Source organism: Aspergillus pseudotamarii (genome assembly GCF_009193445.1).
Source record: "Aspergillus pseudotamarii strain CBS 117625 unplaced genomic scaffold BDV38scaffold_3, whole genome shotgun sequence".
Taxonomy (NCBI): Eukaryota; Fungi; Ascomycota; class Eurotiomycetes; order Eurotiales; family Aspergillaceae; genus Aspergillus; species Aspergillus pseudotamarii.
Genome location: NW_022475017.1, coordinates 366,540 through 382,577, shown reverse-complemented (window position 1 = coordinate 382,577; position 16,038 = coordinate 366,540). Strand labels below are relative to the sequence as shown.

The 16,038-nt window shown below is 47.8% G+C and overlaps 5 protein-coding genes across 5 annotated transcripts; all 5 read right to left on the bottom strand.

The window, feature by feature from the left end:
• Positions 1–802: 802 nt before the first annotated feature.
• On the bottom strand, positions 803–4,039 carry BDV38DRAFT_267514 (uncharacterized protein; the record flags this gene model as incomplete). The annotated part of the gene is made up of 2 exons (XM_032056613.1): positions 803–1,275; positions 1,456–4,039. The coding sequence occupies 2 exons, from the start codon at positions 4,037–4,039 to the stop codon at positions 803–805; spliced, it is 3,057 nt and encodes a 1,018-aa protein (XP_031918926.1).
• Positions 4,040–5,513: 1,474 nt separating this feature from the next.
• On the bottom strand, positions 5,514–6,925 carry BDV38DRAFT_277674 (uncharacterized protein; the record flags this gene model as incomplete). Its single annotated transcript, XM_032058539.1, has 2 exons — positions 5,514–5,676; positions 5,733–6,925. 2 exons carry the CDS (start codon positions 6,923–6,925, stop codon positions 5,514–5,516), a joined length of 1,356 nt encoding a protein of 451 aa, XP_031918925.1.
• Positions 6,926–7,637: 712 nt separating this feature from the next.
• On the bottom strand, positions 7,638–9,510 carry BDV38DRAFT_293354 (Zn(II)2Cys6 transcription factor; the record flags this gene model as incomplete). The annotated part of the gene is made up of 4 exons (XM_032062217.1): positions 8,973–9,510; positions 8,601–8,917; positions 8,411–8,541; positions 7,638–8,349 (listed from the first exon to the last, which is right to left on the bottom strand). The coding sequence occupies exons 1-4, from the start codon at positions 9,274–9,276 to the stop codon at positions 7,638–7,640; spliced, it is 1,464 nt and encodes a 487-aa protein (XP_031918924.1). The 5' UTR covers positions 9,277–9,510.
• A 10-nt stretch (positions 9,511–9,520) lies between these two features.
• BDV38DRAFT_94555 (pepsin-like aspartic protease) lies at positions 9,521–11,297 on the bottom strand. The gene has a single exon (XM_032064165.1). The coding sequence runs from the start codon at positions 11,016–11,018 to the stop codon at positions 9,765–9,767; it is 1,254 nt and encodes a 417-aa protein (XP_031918923.1). The 5' UTR covers positions 11,019–11,297; the 3' UTR covers positions 9,521–9,764.
• Positions 11,298–13,903: 2,606 nt separating this feature from the next.
• BDV38DRAFT_267511 (uncharacterized protein) lies at positions 13,904–15,271 on the bottom strand (the record flags this gene model as incomplete). The annotated part of the gene is made up of 3 exons (XM_032056612.1): positions 13,904–14,366; positions 14,426–15,005; positions 15,199–15,271. 3 exons carry the CDS (start codon positions 15,269–15,271, stop codon positions 13,904–13,906), a joined length of 1,116 nt encoding a protein of 371 aa, XP_031918922.1.
• Between the last annotated feature and the right edge of the window lie 767 nt (positions 15,272–16,038).

The following is a 16,038-nucleotide window of genomic DNA, read 5'->3' as shown; positions in this document are numbered from 1 at the left end:
GTCTAAGGCGGTTAGTACCACTAAATCTCGAGTATCTTATCGAACGTTCACTAATAATCTCTCAGCTGGAGTAAGGTTCCAGTCTCGAAAGGGGCGTGGGTTCAAATCCCACTCTCGTCAACATCTTTTTTGCTTTTTGCTTCCCTCTTTTGCCTCTCTACCTCTATTTCAATGTGTTTGGACCTTTCGTAATATTGACAATTCTTGTATAAGTTAACTGAACACCACTTCTCCAACCTACCATTTCGCTCCGTAAAACTAACAAGGCCTTCATCTACCCTAAGATCAACGTTTATTGTTCCTGTCATCGTTATGGCAAAGTACACTATACTGTCAGCTATAAAGGGACAACAAGGCCAATATATATAGTTAAATTTCGATCACCGTCTTCGGTCCTACCGTAGGAAATATATATATATCGCCTACAACACCTTTAGAAAGCTCAATACGGCATTCGACGAAGAAACCGTGGAAAATCTTAAAGCGACAGTTTAGTCAATTACTATGCACGAGTAATCCAGGGCTGTCTCCACCAAATTGGCGTAGCTTTTACTCTTGATTAGTGTGTGTGAGTCAATATACTTCTCGATTTAGAGCCAGGCCGAAGAAGCTTCCCTGTTTTGCTTCCCCGGTTTTGTATAGACATAATTAAATTCAAGGTACAGTATCTTCCCAAAATTCGGCTAAGAGTATAAAACAAAATATATATCCAAAATTAACATAATCGCTAATATATCGAGATGATTGCTATAAGCGTCATCACTTCAATAGAAAACTCCTGCTCATGTCCATTAATAGCACACTAGTCGTCAAAATCGTCGTAAAGCTCATCTTCCTGGTCATATATTGTGCCGTGCGCGTCCTTCATATGATTGTAAATAGCATCTTGATCGAATTTGCCCCCGCAGAAGTAACACCAATGGGTGTGGCAACCTTCCACTTCACACTCAATGTGACCGCATCCACTGATCTTTTCCGTCATGACTCCACACCCCGGACAGGGTCGGACTCGAGTATTTTGCGGCGCAGAGCAGTCTTCACAGCGCCAGTTAGTGACCTCTGTTGGCGTTCCCTGGGCACAAACCCGTTCCAGGTACGGTTTCGCCGTAGCACAAGCCCGGCACCAGGCGTAAATCCATGTTCCACGTTCTTGGATTGCAGTTTGAAGATTTCCGACGGCATGGATGCCCATGCCATGCTTAGCTAGTGTTTTGGCGGAAGGGAACCGTCGGCAGAACGGACATACGAGGGCTGCCGTGTTAATCATTCTACCGACTGTATTGAGGCCATACCAGTGCGACAGACAGTCCTTGCAGATCCGCTCCTGGCAAGCCCGACGTCCACAGGCGGAGCTGAGCGCCGTGGGATGGAAATTGCTGAAGCAGAGGGAACACGCGACTCTCGCAGAACGATATCGGGATACGAAAACCTGTAGTTTGGAAATTATTGCTTCACTATTCCGAATCAGCTTGCCTCGCACTGTGAGGCGCGGGTTCAACACCGGGAAAAGTGTGATACGCGAGACAAAGTTATCGGGCCCGATTGTTGACACGGTGTGGTAAAGCGAGCGGTCGCTGAAAACATGACCATCTGGCTGCAGGGAGTCTTTAATGAGCCAGGACAGCGTGTTTTCTCCAGCCAGCTGCTCCGCACTCGTCTCCTCGCTTACTATTGTTTGCCGGCCTGCCATACACGCTGGGCAAACAAAATCAGCCTCGGAGAAGTTAGCAGGGCGATATGGCTCCGGCCAGATTATTCGACTCAGACACCAGTGACATTCCACATAGGGCGCATTCTGGAGCGAGTGCTGTGCGTCCCCTGTGCGCTTTGAAGCATTCTGTGCTCTGCAGTAGTAGCATTTCGGCCGGACTCGTAGCTTGTGGACTCCATACACTACATATTGTACCCTACAGGCTGGATAGTAGCATTCCACCCATGTTATCGGTGTCTGTTCGGTATCTTCCTTTGTAGCACCGTACGCCTCGGGAAACCCCGCGTTTATACACATGCCGCATTGCCCATCCCGGCCCATAATGGTGACGGATCGTGGGTACTGACAGGTCCGACAGGTGACGAGAGGGCCGATGGGGAATGTCGTTCTTTCGGGCGTCCATCCAATCTGAGCGGTAACCGTTGTGTGGAGATTCAGCTCCAAGAACCGGTAGGCGATCAACTTCTCGAAAAGCTCTCGATCACTCGGCTTCAAAAGCGTCGGTGGCTTGATCTCTGCAGCGGCGACTTCACCAGCATGGTCCATTGCCTGTTCCAATGCCCGCCGCTGTTGGTACTTGTGATCAGCATCGACGAGTAGGGAGAGACATGAAACCGTCCATGTTTCTGGTGCCTCGATGTTGTTCCAGTATTCCCTCATAGCCAGTACTTCCGTCTCAGCTGCAGGTATTAAAGGTGTGATACCTAGTCTCAAAGCAAAAGCAGCCAGAATGGAGGCTGGCCGAGAAGACAGCATTGTACCCGGGACAACAACATGCAGTAGGATTCGCCAGAAACGGCGTTCATGCTCGTCTTTCGCGAGAGCCATAGGAATCTTTGGAACTTCTCTATTCGTCATTGACGCAATATGCTCGGGCATATCGGCTGGACTCTCAATGTAAGTTAGCTGAGTTAGAACCCGGCCTAGACGGCGAAGGATGTCTGGGTGGCATGACCGGCCTATCTCCAGAAGCTCTGCCCTTGTGAACTTGGTAATATCCGCCGCTTCCTGCTTGGCTCTCTCATCATTAATGGGGTTGGAGTGCTTGAAAATGAGGGTAGGATCGAAGCAAACACAGGGAAATCGTTCGGCCTCTGGGACACTATTGATAAATTCTGCAACTTCTCCAGAGTAGTCGTATGATGCTTCTAACCATTCCGTCATCCGGGACCGATCTTCAGCGTTATTTATTCGGCTTACATGTAAGCTGAATGCGTTGAGTAACTCCGATCGGGCGGGGTGGGTTCGGTCATCGCAGATGTTGCGCCAGAGTGTGGCGAAGACCGCATTGAGAGCGATGACACTCACATCCTCCGTAATAATATGCTTCAGGTGCTTAACCGCTAGCTCTTGGTATGGTAGATCGGTAGCCCATGATTTGGCGAAATCGGTGACAGGGCTACCTTTCTTGTGGATGTATTTCTCCATAATGCGGGGTGACAGGTGGCGTATCTTGAGGCCACCAACAAACCCGGAACGCCCTGGGGTCGGGAAGAACATACTCGCTTCTTCGTCGTGTTCACTGCGGATGGTATCTATCCCCGTCATGTCAGGGTAGCTGACAAGCTGCGGGTACTTTTCTTCACCAGTATCCTCAACGGCCTGCTTGCCTATCCCCATCCAGGTCAACAAGACTTCAACGGTCACCTTGGTGATAACGGAAGGGAGGTCACCATGTAATACGATACATGAGCCTTGTGTCATTGTACAAAGATAATTATAGTAGCTAACAAACGAATGGGACATGCGTGGCTGGAGAAGACAAAAGACTTGAGCCTTCTTCTCGCCTTCACGGAGGAGGTTACATGCGGACACCCAGTCTTTGAACATCGGGCCGAAGCCACCATAGCTCGTAGGATCCGATAGGGCTTCCTGTTCGCGAATACCATTGCCCTCTGTTCGCCAGAGGCCTGGGAGTTCAGCATTGCCAGCCATATGAGGGGGGGCGTCGGTATAGAAGAGAATCACTGTTCTGGCATCCGGACGCATGACTTCGTAGGCTTTGGCCAGTCCTGTCTTTGCCGCTTCGGGGGTGTCGAAGTTTCCTTCTGTTCGAAGAGACGCAGCAATCTCGAGTAGGTCGGGCTGTATACCCGTCGCATCGGGCGAAGTATCGTACCATCCGGACCATTCTAATAGGGTCGGGGCGCTGTAGTCACGATAGGCTATTAAGCCAATCCGCGAGAAACAGCGGGTGAGCACCGACATGGATACTATCTGACGAAGGGATGATCTGAGCGACCCCATGAAGGAACTCATGGAATATGTTGCATCGAGCACGAGCAGCAGATCATGCTGCTCTGCCTTCGCGGGGAGTGAAACCTCCATCCTGATGGCCGATTGTTGACAAGGTGAGTTGGAAATAAACTGATGCCCCCATCGAAGCAGGTATTTATGTGTCCTGCTAGTGAGTCATTTGTAAAGAGCTCGATGTCATTCATTCAGAGTCTCTGAGCAGAATGGCGCTTTCCTTCCAATTGGGCTTATGTGAGTCATTGGTAGGAAGCCACAGTAACATCCGGCTAGATTGTATACGCCTCCCTATTATAGACCCCGCCTTAGCTCCCCTCATTTACGTTACATGCCTGGAGATATTAGCCCAGTGCGGGCTCTAACTTCATTGGTGGCCAGTGGAAACTAAAGATTTGCATGACTCATGAGATAGAGCCGCATCATGCCACAGTCTGTTATACGTAACAAGTGTTCTAATTATACGAAGGGCAATCGGCCACTGTATCCTGTCTAGCCTAGGTAATATGCTGTAGCAGGGTGGAAAAAGATCGAGCTGATCTCGGTAGGGCTGCTTGTATATCATTTCCTCGTACGAACTTTTGCCAGCTGTATACAAAATATAATAGGCTCTGATAATTCCACTCGCGATCTGTAAGCGAACCACCCCACAGGGATCGATACGATCTTTGCGCGCCCTATCTCAGTATCAGTAGTTGGTCAGATGGACTTCCGTATTTGTAGTGGCCAACAATGGCGCAGCTGAGCGAAGCGAAGCTAGTATTATATGGGACGGCGCGAAAGGATCTGGGCTCTGATCGGTCAATGTACCTGGCTTTTGATTGGCTGAGAATTTATCAGAGACATCATTCAAGCTTTCTAGAGCTTTTGAACGTGTTGCACTGCCCGCACTGCTATTCAAGGAGGAGAGGCGATGTAGATAGGCAATCTATGTAAGCAATTGGCTTAGGAAATCTAGGTAATCTATATACTTGGTATAGAATAATCGATTTAGATAATCCTAGTAATTTAGGAACGTGATCGAAGGTCATATGAATCTTTCGTTGCGCATGCCTTTGCTAGATCCTTGAGTAGCGAGCTGGCAGCCCCTAGTAGAACATGGATAATTGTAGGGACATCACAAATTCGATTAAGAAACGGATTGCGAGTCGAACTGTGAGCTTCACGATTTCGGCAAGTCTGTTCAATGTCCTATTTTGTTACGACCCGAGGAGCCGACTTGTGATTGGAATCAACCTCCCTTTCGCCAGTAGCACTACTCTCCAGCTTCTTTAGGGAATACCTTGAGGCTATCACGTTTCGTAGCGGCGTATCTCAGACGTAACGAACTGACATATGGCAGTTTGGATGTATTCGACCCAACTGATACTCGTCGCGCAATCAGAGTCATTGGTCACCCGCACGGCACACGAGCCAACTACTAAGAGAAGAAACCGAGCAGGTTATCCTGCTTCATGGAGTACATGATACATGATTAACAACGGCCTAAGTATAGTTGTGACCACGGAAATCGCTCGCATGTTTTCCTAGTGACTGCCTTTTTCACTACTATTCATGGCTTGGCTTTTCTGGCCTTTTCTTGTCTGCTCCACCATAACTGCACGATCTTATCTGGGAGTTCATCCTTCACAATTGGAAACGTTCGGAACGTACAACCGAGATCTTGTAGATTCGGGAAGTGTTTCTCGATTTGTCGGACGTGGTCATAAGCTCGGCTGGGATCAAAAGTCAGCGGATTTGTAGATGTAGTGTAAATTAGAAGGGCTGTCACCTGTACGAGAACAATCGTTCACAGTTGGTAAATGCCCCGATAGAAAGAAGCTCCAGCGCTGGAAACAACGGTAGTTTTTCATATCTGAAAGCCGCCATGTCATAGATACCCATGATCTCACAGCGTTGGAGTGATGGGCAGCATTTCCCCAGGCTCACAAGGGAGTCGGTCGTGATATTAGAGCGAAAAATATCAAAATTGAGGGCTTCTAGTTGGCCGAGGTTTTTGAACAGCTCTTCAAAGTCCGTGTCTTGGAGTCTCGGCGCTATCAGAGAAATTGCAGAGAGCCCGCTGATGCTAAAGCGTCTCAAATGTGTCAAGCTTTTGAGAGACACAATGTCCTCGGTCGCGATCCTCATGTTACCCCAGATCAACAGAGTCAGGTTCCGTAGTTCAATCAACTGGGAGATATGTTTAAGGGCAGCACTGTCAAAATCCTCAGAAAGGTCAGGGCCGCCTAGGGTTAGGTTGAAGCTCCGGATCGACTTGACCATGCCCACCAGCGATGGAAGTGCGGCTTCCGTGACTGATATCGTTAGGTGTTGCAGGGCCTTAAAAGGAGATGATATATTGAGATCTCCAATGGCGTCTGTATCGATGACACCCTCAAGAGAAAGCGTTTCCAGTTTCTTGCTACCTGCCAGATGTTTGAGTATGTTACCGGTGATTAATTCTTCGGAGTGGATAGATATGTCCGATAATGCAGGGTAATTTTGAAGAAATTCAAGGAGGATCTCTGGCGTCAGACGGGGATCGTGTCTGCTAATTGAGAAGTAATATAACCTAGGACAGGAAACCTGAATAAGACTAAGTAATTCAGGGTCAAATGTTCCACTGAGTTCGATTTGTGTAAGCCCTTGGCGCATGTAGCATTTCAGCGACGAAAAGTCTAGGGCGTCATGGTCGTCCTGCTTTAAGTCGATACGTAGCATTTCCAATTTCGGAAAGGAAAGTTGACTGAACTCTCTCAGATTTTTGTTGGTCTCTCGATAGACAATAAACTCTCGGATCACCGACGCATAAATCTGTCTTCGGTGCTTTGGGACTCGGCTAAGGAGCCACGACCGTGCACGTCGCCATACAAGGGAAATTCCACAGTTAAACCACTGGGAATTGATCCGTAGACAGGGAATTATATCGTGCCCTGCATACTGCAGGATTTCTAACACAATCTCGGAGGAGAGATACACCATGTTGGGGAGAGGGAGGGCTGGGATGTTGGTTAAGGTGAGTGGGATAGTGGATGTGTTGTTGACTTCGCGTCCCCTCATAATACGCGTTTTCTCTGGAATTGTCGACTTTCATTGGTGGAACACGCTGATCTATTAGTATAGGGTGGGGACATCTATTGCAAGAAATTCTAAGCCTTGTAATAGATCTACTGGCTAAGAGACTATCATCTTTCTTAGACTAGCGCATGATTAGATGCTTTTTCCCCTCTGGCGTTCGGTTATTATAGACCTTATTTAGCGCGGGTGGACGGCACCTTATGGTAGCTTCATTGACTACGGGACGAGCAATCTAAGCTCGCTGCCTCAGGCTACCAACCTGGCTTTTGAATCCACAACTAATGATCCTCTTGGGGATACCGTTCCAACTATTTGATAAATACGAGATTCACCAAATAGCAGGCTGCCTCTTCACTTTATAAGCGTAACTGAAGTTGCATTCGAAATGTCAGGTATAGTATTCTGTATCTAAACTGTTGCCATTGCCTCCTTATTGGTGTGTAACATCTATTAGCGTTACTGTAAACTGCGTTGCCAGTGGTGTGTGCTGGGAGAAGAGACTACCACGCAGGTTACTGGCCTTCATGTCATTCACCTGCCTCGAGGGAAAGAAGACGGAAAGGGGAAACCCTGTAAAGAAAACAAAGATTGAGAAGACACAGCTGGCGCAAATAGACTACCGCAAGCCACTAACATCCACAGACATATTCATGGCAAAAGTATAAGGCTGATCGAAGCATGCATCCCAATGTGTCTCGCCCGACGCCCAGAATCTCTCCAGAAGACCCTCCGCCATAAGGGGTGCATACGTCCCGGTAGAGTGACTTAGCTCTGGTAGTTGCTCCCGTAGAAACTTCCGGATTCCTGCGTCCTTTACTCCCACCACGCCGAGCACTACTAGATCCCAGATGATGAATCTTTCAATCCGATAGAAAGTCAACGCGTCACTTAGAAGCCTATGTAGATGCTGAGCGTGGTGGAGGCAATGCTGTTGTAGGAAAGAGCTTTGAGGCAGGACAGCTAAGCTTTGCAGAGAAAGGATACAGTATAGAGCCACGGCGGCCTGGTGGATGTTTCCTAGAAGTACCCATTCTGCATGGGATGTCGACATGGACTCAGCCCACTGTTCTGCAGAGAAACTATGGATTCGATTAAGAATTTCATATGCATTGTTAGTATACACGCAGGCTGGTGTGGGGTCGCTCTTCGAGGCCCGGACGCGGAGGTAGTTGATTTTGATGATCTCAGAAAATAAGGCGGTAGGGTATGCCGCGAAGGCGAATGGTCGACTACTATATTGGTTTATCATGAAATCAAGCTCTTCGAGATGCGAGGTCGCCATGGTTAAATCGGGTACAGGCGAGGAAGTATCTCCCATGACGGCGGTGCTGTGTGATAGTCAGCCCAGGGAGATCATTGAAAGGAACAATACTTTTCACAACTACATACAACACGACGAAAAGAAGCAATGGCACCATCCCGGTCGATTGTGCCAGCGAACGTATGCCTCCACGCAACATGATGATTTTTCGTACTCCATCGAGATGGCACCGATAATGCGGTGAGGCACCTTGTTGGGCCTTGTGTGCCCAGACATGGTCAGTACTATCCTTGCGTCCACTAGGGTGTACCGACGTACATCGACAAGAAGAAGTGTCAGGATGCCTGCAATGACGAGATCGCTCATACATTTATGTTCGACTTTGATATCATCACTTAGAGATCGAATGAGCTGGCCACGATAGTGAAAGAAATTCCGCGCCAGCGCATGGCACTCGGGTCCATGTCTGGCGCGATTCATTCGGTGACTCAGGGTCATGCAGACGATCACGAGTCGGATATGATCAGGATGGGTCGCAATGGCCACCTGGAAGATTGGAGGTGTGATTGGATATATGGCAGTGTTTGGGCCAAGTCTGGAGATGTGCAGTAAATCGGGGTAGATGCAGGCATTATCTGTCGAACAAATCAGTATGATTCACGCGACACTTGCCCGAGCACTCTCACTGACAATATTCTGTCGCCTGGACAAACACATGTAGATCGGTTTGTAACTCTGTTGGAAGGCTAATTATATCATTAGGGCTAGCCGACCGCTTCCTCGTTATTTCTTTGGTGTCCTTGTTCATGGGCTTCCGTTTACGAGATTTGACTCTTCCGGGCGCGAGCCACCTTAGCCTGAGAGGCTGCGTATCATTATATCCCGGGCAGATCACCCCAGTCGCTGAACATCGCTTACACTCCGGTCGCGTGAAGTCACATACTAAGGACCGTCGAAGGCATTCCCAGCAGTGACGCTTTCGATCCTCTGCCATGTCTTCCGCGATTCATATAATCCAGGAGGAACTCAGATCGACATGAATCTGAGTAGCTAACCTGGCTATTCGTGGTAGACCTGGAGAGATAATGTCAATCAATTAAACACACGCAGTTCAAGCGATTTGGTGGCAGTGCCAACTTGTTACGTGATCATTCTGGTGGGGGCGGAACAGGCACCCAAATCGTCATCGAAATCAATGCAGATTTCCCATGAAAACATACATAGCCGTGACATGAGTCTGGAATAATACTACCCAGCCCGGGGTTATGTCTTAATGAGTTTCTTGTGGACGGTGGAGTTGAGAACACTCCATGGAGAGATGGGGGGCCAGCATTTGCCGATTGGTGTCTGTCTCTTTGCATCCACACATTATATTACTATTTAACTATCATAAATATATCACAACACGACAAAACCAAATTATGGATCTTTTCGCGCATCATAACCATTACCGATCCTGAACAACACATACCCTCAATCTCATTAAAGGAAATATCCGTTTGAGACCCGAGCAAACCGCATCTCATCTTCTCCAAAATCGAACACAGCAACAACATTCTTGAAGAAGGGTACTCCCAGAATATTGATCACAAGGCCGGGGATTCCATTCTTCTCCGAGGGGACCAAGGTAGAGACGCAATATCCCTTCCCAGTATTGTAGATAAGATCTTCTGGAGCATGGTAGAAGGTCTGGTCTCCAACAACCACGCCAAACACAGGTGGCTTGGCGCCACAGTCAACAGTGTAAGCCTTCAGCTCCTCGTTGTAAACCGCAGGGGGGTCGAATCGTGCATTAACCGGGTCTACAACTGCAGTAGGGAGAATAGAAAATTCGTTTCCTGTGTCGATAAAGAGCTGGAAGGGGGTGTTGTCGACCACGAGGGCATCCTCTTCTTCTTCCGCCGGTCCGTATTTTACGGCTGGGGTAGTGAAAGCCCAGTAGGAGATCTGTCGCTTATTGGAGGTAAAGTTTATTGGGATGTTGTCCATAATTTCCACAGGAACGGTGCTGAATTCACTCGTCAGTTCCACTGGGGGGAGCTCGCCCAGACTGAGGTAGCCGCCAAACGCCTCAGCACTGTCGCGTGAGGTGTGAGCCAGTGCGATGCTGAAGTACGGCTCTTCTATCAAGCCCTGCTCGTACATGGAATTAACGACGGGGCTGTACACAGTCCGGTTATAGAAGTAGGTGTCATTGGGGGTGAAAGTGCCCGGATGAGCCGAGGTCAAGCTGGGGTAGCCCAGGCCGAGGAGCCCATTGTTCACCCCGTCGCCCATTGGGTTAGAGCGGTCGGCGAATGCAAGTTTTGTACGCACGGTAATATCCGCTATAGTAATAGTCTCGTAGGCCATGACACCGCTGGCTAAACCGGCACCGTATTCGATTCCAAAGTTTTGGTCGGGGACTTGCTCATAGCTCGACGAGATATGGTATGTTTCTGGGCCATACAGGCAGTCTTCTGGGGCGATGATCTGATTATCTGTGGCGTTGATACAAGTAAAGCCGTCCTGCATAATATATGTGTCGCTGCTTCCTGTGTCGACGAGCAGCTTAAAGGCCTGGTTGTCAGCGCCAACAGTTACGTCAACGTCGAAGACACTTCCGCCTAGAGTTGCAAGGAGGGGAGCATTGTGGGACTCTTCCTCTTCGCAGGGGAAGCGACGGTTTAACGGGAGAGTCAACGCCGAGCTGAGGGCAGTGAAATGAAGAATTGGTGATAGTTGGAGGAGCTTCATCTTGACTGTACTAAGTACTAGAGATTGAAACTATGAATGTTTGTTGTGTTGTGCTGTGGGTACAACGAGTCGATTGAGCTTGAATTTATATAGTAGAGTGGAGGTATTGGATAGGCTCCCGTTTTCTTCCGTTTTCACTAGTGTTGGGACAGGATTTGGATCCTTAGGCCAAGCTTCTTTGTGGTATCGATCCAATTTAGGTCGATCACCGAATAGGGCTGCGCTGACGCGGGGTTTGCTAAGCCCCGGCGATATTTTTTCTTTATTAATTTCCGGTTGCCTATTGTTGAACAAAGAGATCCCAGTGAAAAATTTGCCATACGAAGTGTTATAATGCGAAATAAACAGGACGGTCCCAGGTGTCTCCAACAGACGGGAAGTTCACACGTCTCCTCGGAGGCTGGGCCAATCGTGCCCTTGCATCGCATGCAGGTAGCCCGCAACCACTTCCGCCCAAGACTGGGTTTAAGGCTCTGATAAAACACAATCTAGTATACAGAGTACAGAGTAGTACTCTGTACGATGGCAATGTGAGGCTGAAAAGCGGCATTCTTTCTCCGGTATTTTCTCCATATCCTGTGGCAGCAGTCTCTAAAATCGAATGATGTCTAGGACGAATGATCCTTCTGTTTCTGCCAGCAGGCCTGTGCGAATGGAGCTCGATTCTATTGTCCCTAAGCAATTTCCGGATCGAACGTTCTCGGCCAACATTCCGAGTGCGTTGTGAACGAGGCTCAGAGATGCTACCTAGTAGTTGGGCCCTAAGACCCTTGCCCGTTGAGCGTTTGACGTCAAAGATGCATCGAACAACCGCCGATCCTTCCTGTTATGTGCTTATTACGGCGAGGAATATAGTCTAATCAGTCTAGTTCAGCTCAGTTCATCATCGTAGGGCTTTTCTACCTATCAGTAACCTAGAGATTAATCTCTCATAGCCCCAACAGAACCTGCCTGCAGCAGCCAATAGGAATGAAATCCGAGTGTTGGTGGCCCGGCGGTAGCCTTAGGCTACCACAATCAATTTTTATACAAGGATCTATTGTCAGGGATATAAACGACCAGAACACATTCGCGACTGAGTCTCGCCCATAAAGATCAGTCCTTCATTTCTACAGAATCTGCGGTAATTGTGGTCCATAGATCACGCCATAGCCCATCCCAGCTAAAACGTCTCTCCGATACTGCCCTCCGTAATTTTCTCAGAGACACTGGTTTTCATACCCTAATTCTACCAACTAATTGTATTATCCATTGTACGACGAGGTTTACGCTGGCTGCCATGTAGATCAAACCCTAACCAATGATTGGGTACCCTGTACTTTTTGAAATCCAATCTCTAGAAATAACATGGTATGGAAGGCAATACTGCAGTCATCAATCTCCATTCACTATTTCTTCTTACACTTGGGTTAGGAGACTGCTGGCACAGGCTGTCATGATACGGTGTCAGCACTTTATACTCTCATTGGCCAGAAGAAACCAAGCTAACTGGTATGGCAAGGAACAAGAACTTACCTTGGCGTACTGATTGCGCTAATCAGACTACGCGTATGGTCTCAATCTAAATATCGTTGGTTTTAATTTGAAGTAGATAGGCGGACGCATAATAAATATACCAATGGCAACCAGATTAAACATCAAGTTATTAACCCCAAGGCCCGTCGCCTTTTACCAATACATTGGCAGGATAATAAAGTCTAAGATTTGTACCTCGACTGTTGAAGTAAGCAGAGTGAAGGCACCCTCGCAGTCACAATCCTGAATCATATGTACATCCTGTATTGAAATGTTATGTACACCAGTTCCGTAGTAGTTTGAATCGCTTTCGATATCGGTGGTTTTTTCCGATCGCAGTGTGACGTGTGACAAGCAATCCGGATCCAAGCCAATCTGTAGCAACGGGCAGTGCCACCTGCTTTGATTTCTAATTCAAGTGATCCCTTATGAAATGTCACCTCATGGCTCGATCTTGACTTTGGACCATATGATCTCTTCTAGACCCATTTCCAAAGCTCAATGGAGGGGCCGATTGGCCAGCACTGCCTCAACCCAAAAGCGCGACTAAGAGGAAGAAAGAAACGGCGAAGGCACGGGACCTCCTAGCAAGCCTTGATAGCAATACAAGCCTGAGATGGGACTTCAATATCGAACATGAACTTATCCGGGTCGTCGAGGAACGCCCGGCGATACCGTAGACACCGCTTGCTAGTTAGCAGTTGGCCCCGACACGATACGTCCGAAGCGTATTTGAAGAACTGCTTATTTCCCCGGACATTACTGCTACGACGGATCATGTCATCCACACGACTTGCATAGTTAATGCAGTCAGCGCAGTAGGCATGCCGGTCCATAGCTTCCGGTGGGACCCGCGTGTTGCTGTAGAGTAAGATGCCTGTTGTTCATCAGTTATGGAACGTTGGAGGCTTTCTATAGGAAGCACGGCAAAGGTCTCGTACCACATCCTACTAAAAACAGGCAACATGCGGTAATAGCCACTGAGATGATGGAGATCCTCATATTAGGGTTTGGCACAGCGATCGATGCTTCAGAGTGGACTTTGTGGAATGAATGAATGTTGGATGGATTGCTATGTCACTAACCAAATTGGGCGCGTTGAAACCCCCTCTTCGATTACCAATTCTGGCTTAGTGTGTGTCTATGGACATCTCAACACGTGACCGTATGTTAGGCATCTATTTTTGTTCACTCATCTAAGGAGTCGTGGTGACGAGAATACAGTGCATAGTAGTATATGAATAGGAAGAGCTTGCTGTTCATTAGATTCATTGGTGGAATAAACGCTAGCAAGTGTAGACAGGAGGAATCATGGACATGGAGATTCTACGACGTGCACGAGATTCAAACATAGTAGAGATCAGAGACCTTCACCTAACTATTTCTTCCGTGCTTGGATGAAGGACACACCATTCCTCCAAATCAGGACCATGCATGCAAAAGTGCCGTGGCCAGTCCAAAAGATCTGCGTACCCAGGTGGTATGACTTCCAAGACCTCCGACAGGAGCGATTCTGCACGTTTTTCCATGACCCAAAAACCCCGGAAAACATGTAGCTGTGTGCAGTAGCAAGCTAGCAACACAAGGGCAAAAGGATGTCTCTGCTCAATCAAGCTAATAAAACCGACGCGGACCACAATCGGCCAAATATAAACCATACCGCGGGCAGAAGGGGTGCGTGCATGTTCAATGCGTTGGCAGGTTTTCTTCAGTTCGCTGATGGCATGCTCCAAGACTGTTTTTTCTTCTTCGGCAAGTACCTCAACAGTGAGTCGATATCTGAGCCTATTGATCTGGTCATCAAGGCCATGGAATAGGCGAGAAGGCGTATCCCTATGAATCAGATCAGTTGGAAAGACAAAAATCATGACGAGATCACAGGGGTCGCATACCCTTTCTCTCTCCAGTCCCGAGCAAGTATTGGCCCAATACAAGACTTACTAATCAATGGAAAGAACTCCAGGAGAGATGTTATGCCACGGCAGAGATTAAACATCTCAATCACACTGCTCAGAGGCTGTGCATCCTTGGAGTCGGTGGGGACCGCGCATATCCAGATCATGATAACGCTTGAGAATGCGAAGAGGGCAACGCAATTCTCCGCTGTTGGTTTCCGGAGTATAGTTCTGAAAGTTTGAAGCCCAAGGGCCATATGGAAAGTGGAGCTGTTAAGGTAATGACTATGTTTTTCGGGCTTGACATATGACAAATGTAGTGCGGAGAACGATAAGATCCCATGCATGAGAAACTCATAGGAATAAGCGATCTTCGGAATCTCAGTTCTCCACACGTGGAGAATATCTTCTTGATCTGATAAGGTAGCACATGTGGATATGCAGTAATGGTGCATCAATTCGGGGTCTTGACCGTTCCATTCTCGCACGAAGTATGCCGTATCTGTTAAATTACGCTGGAAGACACTTAAGGCGGCATCTGTCCGTGTGGATATCTCGGCAAGAGAAGTACCGGGAGCTGGGGTACATGCAATTAGTTGTTCAGCATGTTTTTTCTTCGGTTCAGGTTGTGGTGTAACAACTCGGGGTTGATAGCTACACGAGAGATTGCGACGAGTACAATTTAAACATGGATCGGCTTCATCGCACTGGAGACCATTAATAAGGAAGAGATAAAAGAGCCAGGTAATGGCGCTATGAGATCTTGATACTTGCCTTTACTCTCCTTTTTTTGCATTGGTCACAGCCGTTGCGGGACTTCTTGTGAGATCTCCGGGGCGGCATATTCCGTCGGACGTAGTGGCAAGGCGACGAAGTCTTCGTTATTCCTTCGATACGAAATAAGAAGTGTGTAAGGCCCAAATATGGGGATCGCGAGCAGTATCTGCTTGAAGTGCGGCGTATTTAAGTAATACGATAGCGAAAACGAACATTGATTCGAATACGGGGCTTTAGATATAATTGGCCGGTTTGAACGAAGGGGTCCACATTGCATTGAAAACTTATCTTGAGTGGCGGCAAGCGTGGGTCTTGAAACAGAGAATGTGGAGCACCCCAAGATCAAATAGATTGCATTCACAATACAGAGTACTTGCTTTCAGACTTAAGAGAGGTCGGGAAAGGGCTATAGATCAATAGCCTGGTCTTGCCCATGTTAACCTAGATCATCATGATGTTTCTTTTGGACGTTGTTAGGGCTTCTAATATCAAACCATCTGGCAAACGGCAATGTTTCAATATTTAATCCTTCAAATCAGAACCACTTAACACTATTGGTTACTCCTATAAGTGTAAGCACACGGATTATTTACTTCATCTCGGTAGATGGCCGTTGTTGTGACCAGGCTTGGCTATTCTAGGCACTTCATAGCGGCAATCTTGTCCCATTGAACCCCTGGAGCAAGTGGAGACATCCGCCGACTATAATTATAGATCCAGAGGTGGAAACGATAACGAACTCGAATTCGAGGCCCCATTAAAAGCAAGAAAATGGCCATGAAAAAGAAAGATGGAAGTCTTGATTTAGCAGAAATCTTTTTTGCCCTTCGCCT